General features: G+C 34.6%; 1 protein-coding gene across 1 annotated transcript in view; it reads right to left on the reverse strand.

Annotated features, from left to right (window-relative positions):
* The window catches only part of LOC132666288 (uncharacterized), a 175,568-nt gene that overhangs the window by 121,139 nt on the left and 37,787 nt on the right, over positions 1-16,642 (reverse strand). Inside the window, exons 10-11 of the mRNA XM_078446785.2 lie at positions 13,193-13,213; positions 12,486-12,500 (exon numbers count right to left, since the gene is read on the reverse strand). Of these exons, the coding sequence (XP_078302911.2) occupies positions 12,486-12,500; positions 13,193-13,213 (36 nt within the window). The remainder of the gene's footprint in view (positions 1-12,485; positions 12,501-13,192; positions 13,214-16,642) is intronic.

Here is a 16,642-nt window from a genome sequence, read left to right on the forward strand (position 1 = left end):
TTAAAAAAAAGTAAGACCAACTATATGCTCATTAAGGAAAATAATCCTTTATTATAAAGATACAGACAGATTAAAATGACAGAAAAAGATACACCATGAAAAAACTAATCATAAAGTTGGAGTAGCTACATTAATATCAAACTAGAAATCACAACAAGGAATATTACCAGAGTTAAACAGGGACAATTTCTAGTGATAAAGTGGTAAAAATCAAGAAGAGATACCAATAGCAGATGTGTGTATATCCAAAACTAACAAATCAAAGGGAGAAATAAACAAATTAAAATTTTAGATGGGGTATTTCATCACTCCTCTAACATTAATTGATAAATAGGCAGAAAATTAATAAGGATATAGAAGAACAATGTTATCAGTCAACTGAGTCCTAATTGACATTTATAGAAAATCCACTTAACACTAAGATTCACTAAGTGCATTCACTAAGATCAACTATATAAGATTGGCCATAAAACAAGTCTCAGTAAATTTAAGAAGACTGAAATTGTGTGTATGTTGTAAATGTAACAACAGTTTTAAGTTACTAATCAATAACAGAAATATATCTGGGAAAAAAAAACCCCAAATACTGGGAACCCATAAGTTAAAGAAGAAATAAAAAATAAATTAATAAAGAAAAATTAAAAAATATTTTAAATAGAAATGAAAATACAACATATCAAAATATTTGGTATGCAGCTAAAGCAGTGTTGAGGGACATTTATAACCTTAACTTTTTACTTTAGCAAAGAATAAAGTCAAAACCAATGATTTAAATTTATGAAACTAGCAAATTTATGAAACTAGTAAATAAACCCAAAATAGGCAGAAAGAAGGACTAACAAAAGAGCAGAAATTAATGAAACAAAACTAATGTAATCAAAAGCTATTTAAAAATATTAATTCAATTGATAAACCTCTAGAGTTAGATTATTGAGAAAAGACATGACACAGTTACCAATATCAGGAATGAAAAGGGGCAGTCACTACAGATCCTTTAGATAGGGAGGTATTATGAATAACTTTAGGCCAATAAACCTGACGACTAAAATGAAATGGACGTGTCCCTTGAAAGACACAAATTTGAGTATTTCTGTAGTCCTGATTCAAATTGCATTCCCAACTGAAAATGTTCCCTTTCAACAAAGAAAACTTTGGATCCACATAGATTCACTATGAATTCTGTTAAATATTTGAAGAAGAAATAATACCAATTCTATAAAAACTTTATCAGAAAATAGAAGACTGAACATCTTCCTACTAATTTTACTAGGTCAACATTACCAACACCAAAGAAAGACTAATTATAAGAGAAGTAAATTAGACCAATATCCCTTTATGAACCTAGATGGAAAATTCCTTAATAAAATATTTTTGAATCCAGCAATACATGAAGAGTTTACTACACTATGAGCCAGTCATACAAAGTTGGTGTGACATTTAAAATCATATCAACTAATGTAATTCTTAATATCAACAAAATAAAAGGAAATTTTTATGGTACTCAATAGGATGTAGAAATAGCATTTGACAAAGTTGCTGACAGCAAACTAGGATTGGAAAGGATGATCAGTACTTTATGAATTTGAGATAATAGAGTAAGAGTTGGCAAACTCTGGCCCATGGGTCAAATGCAGCCCACCACAGGCAAAATCCAGCCATGCCCAGTGGTTTATATGTTGCCTATAGCTACGTTTGCATTATAACTATAAAGTTTAGTAGTTGAGATAGAGAGTGTACGGCTTGCAAAGCTGAAAATTATTTATTATCTAACCATTTACAGAAAAAGTTTACCAATATTTACTATAGCACAATCATGAAGAGAATTAAGAGAATAAAAACCATAAAAAAGTCCAAGACACACACACGGATAAACCATTAGGAGGATTAAATGGGACTTCTAGAAATGATAAATGTTACTAAGTGACTAAAAACTCAATGAGCTGCTCAGAACATAGATACTGAAGAGACAAATAATGAACTGCAAGGCAGACCTGAGGAAAGGACCTATATTTCATTACGGAGAGAGTTTTAAAATATGAGAGCAAGGTTAACAGAAAGAGATTTGAATGAGAAGGTCCAAAATCCATTTAATATGGGTTCCAGAAGGAGAATGTAGAAAGCATGGAGGAAAACAAAAGTTCAAAGAGACGATGTCCAAGAATTTTTCAAAATTGATAAAAGACATGACTCTGAAGGTTTCAGATGAGTACTTTCAAAGCAGGAATAATGAGAATGTACTGCATACATAGTAGTGAAACTGGAACACCGAAACAAAGAGAAAATTCTAAATGTCAGCAGTCAGAAAATGCCAAAGTAACTTCCAAACTGGGTATTTAGAGGATTTGTAAAGAGCAAAAACAAAGGCCAAAAGACAATGGATAGTAACTTCAATTAGCTTAGAGAAAATAAATTGCCAACCCAGAATTCCTTAGTCAGCAAAGATATTATTTGATAATGAAAGTGAAGTTGAAAAATTTTTCATAAAAAGTCAAAGGAGTTTATTATTCATAGACCTGGATAAAAAACATAAAGGATGCATGTCTAGAAGAAGGAAATCAATCCACAAAGCAAGGATTAAGATACAAGGAGAAATAGTGAGCAAATAGATGAGTAAATATATGAATAAGTCAAAATAAATATAATTAAATGTATTTAAGTGTAATTAAATATAATTATGACTAATTTTATGGTGTTTTCAAATGTTTGTTTTATTTTGAGAGAGAGCATGTGTGAGCAGAGGAGTGGGGGAGAGAAAGAGGGAGAGAGAATCCTAGGCAGGCTCCATGTTGTTAGTGCAGAGCCTAACCAAGGGCTTGCTCCCACGAACATGAGCCGAAATCAAGAGTTGGACACCCAATGGACTCAGCCACCCAGGCACCCCTATCTTGGCATTTCTTCAGCTTTGTTATCTCTAAAGTCATTTTCCTGCTTTTCATATGCTTTTTCCCACACGTAAAATGACTTATGGTAAGACTTCCATTCATTCTTTTTTCTTTCTGTCTTTATTCAGGTAAAACTGACAATAAAAACTGCACATATTTGAGGTGTAAGACTTGATTCCTTTGCCTTCCCCCCAGTTTTGTGGAGATGTAACTGTCATACAACATTATGTACGTTTAAGGTGTACAACCTAATGATATATGTACATATTGTGAAATGATTACAAGAATAAGTTTAGTTAACATCTGTCATCTCAGATAGTTAAAGATTTTTTCCTTGTGATGAGAACTTTTAAGATCTAAACAGGGCCTCCCCTGTGAACAGGGGAGGTGATGTTTATATTAGCTTATGTGTGAAACAAAATTTACCGTTGATTTTTTTAAGTCCCACTTGACTATCTTTATATCCAAATTTCTGAAAATTGCATATATTTATTCATTTTCCTAGTATTTGCATTATTTTGGTAAACATGGTATTGTTTTGATAGCTCCCCTTCCTTTTTCTGGGATCCTTTAAGATTTCCATGCCTGTTTCTTTAAGGGAAATTTAGCAATTGTTTTTAACTGGCCTGCTTTTTGATGGCCTTTAGAGAATAGCATATATGGTTATGATAGTTGGTGTTTCCTATTATGTGATTTATTTGCCTTCAAGACTTGGTGGGAATGAAAATGTTTTGACTGCAAGTTAGATGTTATGGAGAAGATACAGGGAAGATTCAATGGATCCGTCTCTTCTGAATCCTTTGTTCAGTGGGGTATACATTCAGATATGTAGCCAGCTAATAAGCATGTTCGCTAAAGTCTTACTGCTTTTCAGTAGTTGCCTTGATAGGATCTGTGCTTTTTAGCAGAAATCTGAGAAAAGCTGCTTTTGTTATAGCTCTAAAACCTAATGGCTTGCTGCCAGATGGACCAGAGAGAGCTGTAGAAAATTATATAGGATCATGAAAACCTAAATATTTTTAACTATATGAAAAGCCTTCTGGTCACATTTTCCCCTGGTAACAGCATAATATATGTAAGAGATATGTCAACTAATACTGATAAAATCTGTAATGTGTATATTCCAGAGACATAGAAGTAATTTACAATATAAAAATCTCATGTTCATATTTGTCCTCCCGTCTCTCCCCTCCTTTTTTTTTCAGTTCAGTTTTGCTAAATCTGTGTGGTTCATCAAAGGCCTCAGGGTTTTGTGACTTCTAAAATTGACTTAGGCTTCTAGACCTGTGGCAGGACTCTGGGCACACAGTAGAGATCCGTGTAGTGGTTTGGATTGTGCTAGAAGTTATGGAACTGCTTTCTTTAGCTTGTGGTTAGGTATATTTATGAAATGTTTTATACTTTGTGCAGCAGGGACTAAAGTCTGATTTCTCTTTGTGTGTGTGTGTGTGTGTGAGAGAGAGAGAGAGAGAGAGAGAGAGAGAGAGAGAGGAGGAAACCTCTTTAAAGAATCCTAGCATATTAGATTAGTGTGAAAGGTTCATTGGAAGACATCTAGTTAGTCCAAAAGAATTTTATACTTTGAATTATGGGCTTATATTTTAAAGGAACCATAAAGATTACCTGCTCCAACTACCCAGCTGATTCCTAAAAATCTCCTCTGCAGCATTTCCACCCAGTGATTATTGCAATCTTAAGCTCTCCCTCCAGCACTTTTAGGCATCCCACTTGCCCTTATACTGAGATACAGATTTGTTACTTGGATCCTTCTACTCTTATTTAAATTCCTTATTTTCTTATTTCCTTAATTTCTTATTTCTTCTATTCTTATTTCCTTATTTTCTTGGGAGCCATACAAAAATTCTAATCTAATCTATAATCATAATCTAGTATATGAAGATAATTCTCATTGTGTTCTTCTGTGTTTTCTGCACTAGGTAAAACTGCTCACTTGAAAGGATTTGAATCCCTTTGCATCATAGCCCTTCTCTTCTGAAGGCCCTGTACTTGATCCACATCCTCTGACAGAACTCAATGTAATATTCAGACTATGGGCCAACTAGCACAGAATAGAGTACTATAAAGATGAAATTCCTAAAAACAATACTTAAAAAGCAGACTAAAATTGGTTTTATTGACAGGCATATCCTGCAGCTACTTGCTTGTGTTTCTATTTTCTGCCTTCTTCCATTCCTTCCCCTGGTTGCCTCTCTTTGGAAGTTCATCAGTCACCTCCAGATAGCAGCCACAGTGGTCTTTTTCTGTCCTTTCTCTCCTTGAAATCTTGGCTATCCTTTAAACACCCTTTCTCTAAATTCTCATCTTCTTTAATTATCAGAACATTTGTTCTACAGGTATTCCTTACATCTTCCCATACCTTAATTTTTTTCTTCAACCTATTATATCTAACAGGCCCAGTTCTTGGACCTGTGCTTTTGCTAGCTTTGTACTTTCTTTTTTGGGGAACTCATTTACTCTGTGGCTTCACATTATCTCTACTGGATTGACTTCAGATCCCCTATCAAACGACAAGTGTTAGTTTGTTCCCTTAAACTCAGCAATTTGTTTTTCCCTCCCTGTGCCACACACTAGGTCCTAGTTATTGATTTTCTCTCGTCCAGTTTCAAGAGTTAGGGAGTCATCAGTTGTTTTTATTTCTTTTCCTTGCTCATATTTGGTTAGTCATCATGAGGTAATGATTTCTTCTTTGAAAAAACAGTTCATATCTACCCCTTCTATTTATTCTGTTTCCATCACTTATTACTCCAAACACCTCTTTACTAGATTTGCTACCTATGGCATTGCTCCTCTTCAGTGTATTTTGTGCAATCACGAGATTAACACATTGGTAATGCAACCTTATTCACCTAACTGTACTTCCCAAATACCCCAGAAGGCTTCCAGTTGCCTGATGAGTAAAATATAAATTCCTGGTTTGTTTTTCATATTCTTCAGTATCTTCTCTAACCCTCCTTTTCAAAATAGTACTCTAGAATGCTTCTCATGAGCCTATGTCACATAATTGCCTACTTCTCCTAGAGTGTGGTGTGGCAGTTTTGAATCCCTTTGCCTTTTTTTGTACTCTTCCTACCTCACTCAGTGTAGCAACATCTTATCCATCTTTTGAGACCTATCTACCACCATTCCTTTCTCCATGAAGCTGTTATCCCCTTAATCTTCTCATTCCAACAGGTTGCTAACTTGTATTATACTATCCCTCTAAACTACATTTCGACACTCAGATTTTACTTTTAAAAAATTGTCATGTATACATATATTGTATCACTGTATGTGTTAAACCCTACTTGATTGCAAAGGAGCTTGACTTATATTTTTATGTACCCATTACTGCTGGAAGAGTGCTCGTGAACATTCAGCCTACCATCAGGAGCATTGATTGGTTAGTCTATCACTAAGTTAATGTAGTAGTTGTCAAAGGAGATTATACATTTCTTTAATCAAAATGTTTTGGGGCGCCTGCGTGGCTCAGTCGGTTGGGCGTTCGACTTCGGCTCAGGTCATGATCTCACAGTCCGTGAGTTCGAGCCCCGCGTCAGGCTCTGTGCTGACAGCTCAGAGCCTGGAGCCCGTTTCACATTCTGTGTCTCTCTCTCTCTCTGCCCCTCCCCTGTTCATGCTCTGTCTCTCTGTCTCAAAAATAAATAAATGTTAATAAAAAATTTTTTTTAAAAAATAAAAAAAAGTGTTTTATGAGAAGCCCTGGTTGGTTGATTGGTTAGGCTGAATTAATGTAATAGTTGTCAAAGAAAATTATACATTTCTTTAGTCAAAATGTTTATTTCAGAAAGTATCCAGTCTTTCTTGATTAAGTCATAATTATCAACTTAGAAAACAAACAATTGGAAGCTGAGATTTGTGGCTGAGAGGACTAAAAATGGTGAAAGAACTACAGTAGACACTCTGTGGATGTATAAATTAAAGGGATTCTGTAATTATGATCCATTTAGGCAATAACTGGGTTATGACTTGTATTTGGAGGATGGGAATCATAATAATCAGTTGACTTTGCCCCTTACTGAACCTTCTGTTTTTTTACCCTTGACTTCTAATTCTTTCTTTCCTTTAACTTTGGGCTTTTCTTCATCACTTTTCTTCATAGTATCATTTTCTCCTGTATCTTTCTTCTTCCTTGCATCTCCCTTGTCTTTGTCCTGCTTTCCTTTGTTCTCAGAACTCTCTTTTTTTACTTGGGACCCTTGTGCTTGTGGCATTCTAGACTCACTCTTCTTTACTTGGGACTCCTGTCTTTGTGGTATTCTGGTGTCACTCTTCTCTATTTGGGAGCCCTGTGTTTGTGGTATTTCAGACTCACTCTTCTCTACTTGAGACTCCTGCTCTTGTGGTATTTTGGACTCACTCTTCTCTACTTGAGACCCCTGTCCTTCTTGTGTTCTTAACTCACTCTGCTTTATTTGAAACCCCTGTCCCTGTGGTGTCCCAGTGTCATTCATCTTTACTTGGGCTTCCTGTTCTTGTGGTATTCTGGATTCACTTCTCTTTACTTGGGCTTCCTCTCCTATTGGTATTCCTATGTCACGCCCCTTTATTTGGTCTTCTTCTCCCAGCATCATGGTGTCACTTTCCTTTTTCTCAACCTCCATACCTATCTCACCGTCCTCCAACTCAATGCCTTTTGCTTTGCTTTTTGACTCTGTTTTGTGCCTTAAGGTCAAGGATTCATCAGAATCTGTAAATAAGATTTTCTTCTTTAATGTTTTCTTGTTTTCTTCTTGGCTGTTCTCAGTCTTTGTAGTGCCTTCATTTTTTAGAATCTGGGCCTTGAAATCTGATTTTTTTGCAACTTGTGCATCCGTGTAACCTGGAAATATAACTGAGCACACAACAAAAGTGCACATTTCAGATATCAGGTACTTTCTCTTTATTCCTACTTTCCCCCTGATATTCGTTTCTTTATTTTTTGTCTGAAAGATGACAAACCGGAGATAACTTGAGATTTCCTGGAAGTAGAAAATGGTGGAACTCTGCACTTAAAATTGTGTAAGTATTGGTAATATTCCAGACTCTCTTCAATAAACTGGAATATTAATCAAAGAAGAGCTAAAATGTACTATAAATGAACTGGCTGGCATTTGTTCAGTATATTATGGCTAATGATTAATGCTTAATAGCTAGAGGAGAATGTATTCTGAAAAGAAATGGAATTTATTTGTAGAAAAAAGTTTGGAAATAAGCAATAATTGTTTCTTAAAATAGAAAAAAAACTCTAAATATGCACTGCATATTGACTATAAGGATATCTCATTATTCAAAAGTAATAATAGTACTAGCTGATAATTATTGGGTGCTCACCGTACATCAGGCACTCAGTGTTCTGAGCATTTTATATGAACTATTAACTCATTTAATCCTCACAACAACCATATAGGGCATTTTATTATCCCCATTTTACAGATGAAGAAACTTGAGGTACAAAAAGCTTAAATGAATGTGAATATGGTCATAGAATTAGTAAGTGGTGGATCTGGGATTTGAGCCTGAAGAGTCAGACTCCAGAGTTCAGTCTTAACCGATACTTTAGACTGCTTCTTATGATACCTGCAAACTCACGAGTTTCTGGTCCCTTTTTCCAAGTATAGGTCAGTTAGCTCTGCTGTTTCTCAATTTCTGTGAGATCTAATAAACTTGAATTTGTTAGCTTCTGCTTTTTTTTTTTCTTCTTTTTTTTAGTGATTTGGTTCCCCGGATTAAGAAAAAAAATTATCTATGCTACTAAGAAGAATTCTGTGGGTTCTTGCTGTGAAGCAATGGGATGCCTTGCCTTAAGAAAACCTATTTAAATATTTAATGCAGTAGAAAGGATACTGAATTTAAAAGCTGAATCAGAACACTTGGGTTTAGTATTCTTGCCAGCTGGGTTTATTTGGGCTACTCCCTAATGTAATCAGTTACTCCCTAAAGACTTACTGCTCTGCCCACTTTGTAGAGTAATTTAAAGATTCTAGACAAATGTTTAAGGAGCATGGCTTTTACAGACAGACTGCTTCAAATCCTGGCTTCATACCTAACTAACTTGGGCAAACTTTACTTTCTTATCTGCAAAATGGGAGCAATAGTAGTAGCTACTTCACCAAAGTGTTATGAGGATTAAATAATATTATCTAAGTAAAGCACTCAGTACAGTGCATGGAACATGGTGAGTAGTGCAGTAAGTATTGGCTATTACTACTACCAAATGAGATAATACAGGCAAAAACTCTCTCTGATCTATCAAGATAAGGCATTCTTAGTTCCAACCAAATACTTTAGGGGAATGGTAAATTGCATCACCGGAAGATTTCTTACTTAAAAGTTGACTCTTTTTTTTTTTTTTTTTTGTTACAGAGACAGCCTTTTGGTATGTTTAGGGTTTGACGTCTGAAATACTGATCCACACGCAACTGAATAACAAGTTGTAAAAAGTGAGACATTCCTACGTTAGGTAATAAGGTAACTATAAATCCGACGGGATGCTGCAGTTTAGTGCTTTCTGTTTGATATTTTCAACTGGCACCAAAATAAAAACAGTAAGAATCTTGCAATAATGCTTTCTGAACCTTCTGTGTATTTTTTCCTCCCTAGTGCTTATTTAATAAGCTATGAGTACCGACATTTTATTCTAGACAAACTCATTTCCAATTTACTAATGAAAATCAGTGGTAATATATCCTAAGCATTTTTGTACTGAGAAAGAGTTCACAATATTCTGATACCTGACAGTACCACCAGTGGCTACTTATTTTTGAAGCGGGGGGTGTGGTGTGTGGTGTGTGGTGTGGAGAAGAGTATGTGTTTCCACTGATGCTTCCAACCTGACAAATTCTGTGGAATGTACTCCTAAACAAGCTGGGTTTTTTCAAATATGGGAATATTTTTAGTTTTATACCATCTCTTGGGAGTATTTGTTTCACGTTTCGTACTGTGTATATTACTACTGCAGGACTCATTTTAAGCAAACTTTATCTCCTAAATTGTATGGATTTTGTTAATCAAAGGTAAATATTCTGGGGTTTGATGAAACAATGTCTATTCTAGCTACACTTTTCCTAATTTTACAGAATTTTAAAGAATTTTATTCTTTTTCCCACTAAACTGAAAAGTACTTCTAGTCATTTCTAATAGTATCTTCATATCCTTGGTTTAGTGTTTTTGCTGTATATTTTCCATCTTGAACTTAATAGCATTGCAGAAGTAAGCCACAAATCATTAGTCCACCAAATTCTAAGTTCTTCTCTCCCTTCTTTTAAATTTTTAGATAGTGCATACATCTTTTTTTCCCTTTGGATCTCATAATCTCCATAGTATAAATATTTGTAAGTCCTGGCTCAAAGTCCGTTTACTGCAGATAGTAACCTGTACAGCAAAATTCTAATTTTAAGGGAAAGATTTAATCAAGACCTTGGCGGTCATTGTATTGTATTCAGGCTGCTTAAAGATTTTAAACTGGATTAATTTTTGTTAAAGCTGAAAGATGAATTAGCGATCATAGTAATAATTCTAATTATGCAATACTTAAAATAATGCAGCAACTAGACTATGGCCTTTATTAGGAAACTAATCCTATTGGGTTCTTTTAAAAAACTTTTATTTTAGGGGCGCCTGGATGGCTCAGTCGGTTAAGCATCCAACTTCAGCTCAGGTCATGATCTCACGGTTTGTGGGTTCAAGCCCCGTGTCGGGCTCCGTGCTGACAGCTCAGAGCCTGGAGCCTGCATCAGATTGTGTGTCTCCCTCTGTCTCTGCCCCTCCCCCACTCACACTCTGTCTTTCTCTCTCTCAAAAATAAATAAACATTAAATTTTTTAATTTTTATTTTCTTAATGTTTATTTATTATTATTTTTATTTAAACTCAAGATCAAAAGCTTCTGTATAACAAAGGAAACAACAAAACTAATCCTGTTAGGTTCTTAATCCACTGGCTATCAGGGAGCTGTCTAGACCATAAAGATCTGTTCAGCATTAAGGAGATGACTCATTATAGATCTCAGGCCATGAATTAGTATTAAAAAAAAATCATATACTTAATTAGCTGATTGTGGAGGTGAGAAATAAAGAGACTTAACTTGAGAGGGTGGTGAATTTGATGCACTGTTCTGTCTTAAATCTTTTTTGAACAATGGATTAAACCTTAATCACTTTTTGCTAAAAATATCAATTGAGAAGAATATGTTTGAAATATTGTCAACAAGAATATATCTTTTACAAGAAAGCATTTTAAAAGATTGAACTGATTTTTGTTCTGGCAATTAAAAAAAAAAGCATATTCATTAAAAATGAATTCACCTCCAGGGAGGGACTTGGCCTATGATCCCTTCTCAAAAGCCCTCTTTCGTTTTGTAAGGAAAACATACACTTATCACCTTCCCCATGTGGGGAGGGCATATGAAGAATGTAGATATGTCATGATTGTTTGAATGCATATTGTTTCTTGTACTATAAATCCAAAGAAAACAATTGTCCCTTTTAACTTCACCTCCTCCAACTCCCCACTGCCACTCACAAACCCACTCTCCTTCTAGTGTGAACTGAAAAAGAAGAAAGACTGAATATAAAGGCATATTTTGTGTTTGTCGGTATTTACAGTGTTTGAGATTCTTGAACTGTATCTTACTAAATTTAAGTTTTACTTGCTTCTTATGGTTGTATATTTACAGAGTTTTAAGAATTATTATTCTGTTTCATATGATTGTCTTGAAGAGCTGAGGCATTACACAATCCTAATAAGAAATCTGAATTTAGAAGACAGTTAAAAGCCCAACATTGATTTAAATGGGATGTCTTTTATTTTTAAAATGGTTCTTCTGTGTACATTTAATTATATAGCTTCACTAGTGGAAGTACCTTTATATTAACAAACATTTTATTTATAGATATGGTTTCAGGACTAATCACCAAAAAGGCATTTGTGGTTCAGTAAAGAAGGCAATGTGTTGGTGTGGGAAGAGTATGTACTTTGGAGATGGGAAGTCCTAGGTTTAGATCCTGACACTGCTTCTTACCAACTCCTTAATCTTGGTCAAGTGTCTGAGCCAATTTACTGATCTGTAAAGTGGGGAATAACAATAGCTACCAGGCAGGCTATGGTAAAAATGAGATACTGTTTTTGAAAATGCCTAGCAGAGTATACAGTATATAGTAGGTGCTCAATGCCTACTATTCCTCAAAAGTAAAGTTACTTAGAAGCCAAGAAAAAATAAAGTTTTGTTCTTAACTACTTTTTCTATTAGTATGATTCAGTGAGCCTTCACTTATAACTAAAAAAGAGTTCTCAATTACCAGCAAAGAACTCAACAGAATTTAGGAACCAATCTTTCTTTCATTATATTTTGCTGGGAGTCAGAAAGGAGATTGTTTTTCAGAGCCTAGAAGATGGCCAGAGATTATGGCATCCTTTTCTATGAACTTCATCTCCTCTGCAGCAGTATCTCTAAAAGTAGTAATTTAAAATATTGGAAGATTCTCGAGGATGGGAACATTTAAAATAACCTTAGAAACACAAGTCTCTATTTTGGGAGTAGAAACAGCAAGTCCAGAAAATACCTATAAACAATGTAAAATTTCACAGTTGAGAATAAAGAACTTACCCATAGGAGTTAGTGCTAAAAAATAAAACACAGAAGATTAATCAATCAGTGTGAATTTTCTAACTCAAGGAAAACCCTACTTCCAAGAATACCCTATATAGGTGAATGCAGAAGCAGGACCTCCAGGCATTGTAAAATATCCCTCTGTTTCACCCTCAGGAGTGCAAAGGCTCCACATCCTACTTCACAGAGTATTCATTGAATACTTAGGTAGGGAATATCTATTTTATCAAAATTCAAATGATTGCACTTCCTACTTTCATTGTTCTGTCACAAATCATTTTTTAACCCACTCTCTTTTAGATCAGTTTGAAAATAAATGTGTATTGTTGGTTATTTATCAAAATCACCATCTTGTCCTGACATTTATTCTTTATATGTCAATTTTAGGTGAATTTCTTTTTTTAGTAAAAATTATCCATTGCCAGATGATACCACAAAGAAAACAGATGCCTTGTGGTAAACTAGCTGGGAATATATGCTCCTAATAATCTTTGGTAGTAAATAACCAAGATATAATACAAGACCATTGTATTTTGTTCCAAAAGGGAGATAGAAAAGGGGAAATCAAAGTATGAGAAAATCACTTATTTAAAATATTGACTCTTCTAAGGTAAAAGAACTTGAAATACAAAACAATTGAGTAACAAAAACTCAAAGGTTCTGGACACAGAAATAGGTAAAGCAAAGAAATGACCCAAACTTACTGATTTTTCCAGAACTGTCCACTGAAAGAGACAAAGAAAAAAATATCAGTAGATATGGGGCTTTTCCTTCTTCACCAACCCCCAAGCTTCTGCACTGGATGGAATCTGTGTCGTAAACAATGAAGTTCCTTTTAATTAATAGGGAAACTCCATCTTCCCTCCCCCTTCTTTTAGCCTATTGTAGTTTTAGAAAGATCTTGTGATTAGCTATTTTATTTAAAAATTTTTTATTAAAATATGTTTGGCATATAACATTGTACAAATTTAAAGTGTATAACATGTAAATTTGATGGATTTGTATATAGTAATATAACTGCCATTATAGCAATAATTAGAACCTCTATCACATTACATAATGATCCTTTCTTGTGGTTAGAATCATTAAGATGTGGTCTCTTAGCAAGCTTGATGATTATCATACAATATTATTGTCTATGTTCACTATAATATACAGTAGATTTCTAGGGCTTATTTACTATGTGTTGCAAGTTTGTACCTTTGAACAACACCTGTCCAACCCCGTCCTTCCCCCCCTCCCCGGCAATTCCCTGGTAACTGCCATTTTACTTTCTAAGGTTGGCTATGTTAGATTCCACATATAAATGATACCATACAGTGCTTGTCTTCTGTCAGACTTATTCATTCAGCATAATATGCTCAAGGTCCGTCTATGATGTTGCAAATGGAAAGATGTCCTTTCTCATGGTCAAATACTATTGCAGTGTGTGTGTGTGTGTGTGTGTGTGTGTGTGTGTGTGTATGTGTGTGTGTGTATCTCACATGTTCTTTATCCATTCATCCATTGGTGTGGGCAGTTAGATTGTTTCCATATCTTGGCTACTGTGAATAATGATGCAGTAAATATGAGAGTATATGTATTTATTGATATCTTGTTATCATTTCCTTTGGATATATACCTAGAATATGTGCCAACTTTTTGATGAACCTTCATGTTGTTTTCCATAGTGGTTGAGCCAATTTACATTTCTGCTAACAGTATACAACGGTTCCCTTTTCTCTGTATCCTTGCCAAAACTTAACCTCTTGTGTTCTTGATGAGAGCCATTCTGGCAGGTGTGACTTGATATCTCATTATGGTTTTGATTGCATTTCTCTTGATGATTAGTGTTGCTGACCATTCTTTCATGTGTCTGTTGGCCACTTGGATGTCTTTGGAAAAATTTCTATTTAGTTCCTCTGCCAATTTTGCAATCAGATTCTTCTTTGTTATGGAGTTGTAAGAGTTCTTTATATATTTTAGATATTAACGCATTATCTAATATATGGTTTGCAAAAAGTTTTTCCCATTCCATGGGTGGTCTTTTCCTTTTTAAAATTTTTTCGGTTGATGTGTGGAAACCTTTAGGTTTGATGTAGTGCAACTTGTTGGTTTTTGTTTTTGTTGTTTGTGCTTCTGGTGTCATGTCTAGAAAAATCAATGCCAAGACCAGCACTGAGGAGCTTCTTCCCTACAGTTTTTTCTAGGAGCTATATGGTATCAGGGTCTGTGTTAAAATCAGTGGTCCATTTCAAGTTAATTTTTGTGAGTGGTGTAAGACAGGGGCTTAATTTAATTGTTCTTTATGTTTTTTTTTAGTTTTTACTTTTAATCAAGTTACTTAATATACAGTGTTATGTTAATTCCAGGTGTACAATATAGTGATTCAGCAATTCCATACATTACCAGATACTCATCCTGACAAATGCATTCCTTAATCCCCATCGCCTGTTAATCTATCTTCCCACCAACCTCCCCTCTGGTAAGCATCAGTTTGTTCTCTGTAATGAAGTCTGTTTCTTGGTTTGTCTCTCTTTTCTTTTTTCCCTTTTGCACTTTTGTTTCTTAAATTCCACATATAAGTGAAATCATATGGTATTTAGCTTTCTCTGACTGACTTATTCTGCTTAAGATTGTACTCTCCAGCTCCATCCGTATTGTTGCAAATGGCAATATTTCATTCTTTTTATGGTTGAATAACATTCCTATATATATATATATACATATATATATATATATATATTTGAATAACATTCCAATATATATATATATATATATATATATATATATATTGGAATGTTATCACTTTGTCTTTATCTAGGTATCTCTATCTCTGTCTATCATCTATCTTTCTAGTCTCACTTCTTCTTTTATCCATTCATCAATTGATGGACACTTGGGTTACTTCCATAATTGGGCTATTGTAAATAATGCTGCTATACACATAGGGGTGCATATATCCAGTTGAATTAGTATTTTTGTATTCTTTAGATAAATACCCAGTAGCAAGATTGCTGGATCATAGAGTAGTTCTATTTTTAACTTTCTGAGTAACCTCCATATTGTTTTCCACAGTGGCTGTACCAGTTTGCCTTTCCACTAACAGTGCATGAGTGCTCCTTTTTCTCCACATCCTCACTAACATCTTTTGTTTCTTGTGTTGTTGATTTTAGCCATTCTGACAGGTGAGAGGTGATATCTCATTGTAGTTTTGATTTGCATTTCCCTGATGATGAGTGATGATGAAAATCTCTTCACGTATATGTTGACCATCTGGATGTCTTCTTTGGAAAAAATGTCTATTCATGTCTTCTGCCCATTTTTAATTGGAGTATTTGTTTTTTGATCCTTGAATTTTATAAGTTCTTTATATGTTTTTGACACTAACCCTTTATTAGATATATCATTTGTAAATATTGTCTCCCATTCTGTAGGTTGCCTTTTAGTTTTGTTGCTTGTTTCCTTTGCTGTGTAGCAGCTTTTTATTTTGATTTCGTTACAATAGTTTATATTTACTTTGGTTCCCTTGACTCAGAAGACGTATCTAGAAAAATGTTGCTACAGCTGATGTCAAAGAAGTTACTGCCTGTGTTCTCTTCTAGGATTTGTATGGTTTCGGGTTTCACATTTAGGAATTCGATCCAGTTTGAATTTATTTTGTGTATGGTGTAAGAATGTGGTCCAGGTTCATTCTTTTGCATGTAGCTGTCCAGTTTTTCCCAACAGTCTCTGTTGAAGAGACGGTCTTTTTTTCCATTGGATGGTCTTTTCTGCTTTTGTCGAAGATGATAATTGTGGGTTTATTTCTGGGTTTTCTGTTCTGTTCTGTTGATCTATGTTTCTGTTTTTGTGCCAGTACCATACTATTTTGATGACTACAACTTTGTAATATAACTTGAAGTCCAGAATTTGTGAAACGAAGCCTCCAGCTTTGGTTCTTCAAGATTTCTTTGGCTATTCAGTGTCTTTTGTGGTTCTGTACAGTTTTTAGCACTGTTTATTCTAGCCCTGTGAAAAATGCTGTTGGTATTTTGATGGAGATTGCATTAAATGTGTAGATTGCTTTGAGAAGTATAGATAGTTTAACAGTGTTTACTCTTCTAATTCATGAGCATGGAATGTCTTTCCATTTGTTTTATCTTCAATTTCTTTCATCAGTGTTTTATTGTTTT

This window comes from Panthera onca, chromosome B2 (assembly GCF_046562875.1).
Source record: "Panthera onca isolate mPanOnc1 chromosome B2, mPanOnc1 haplotype 2, whole genome shotgun sequence".
Taxonomy (NCBI): domain Eukaryota; kingdom Metazoa; phylum Chordata; class Mammalia; order Carnivora; family Felidae; genus Panthera; species Panthera onca.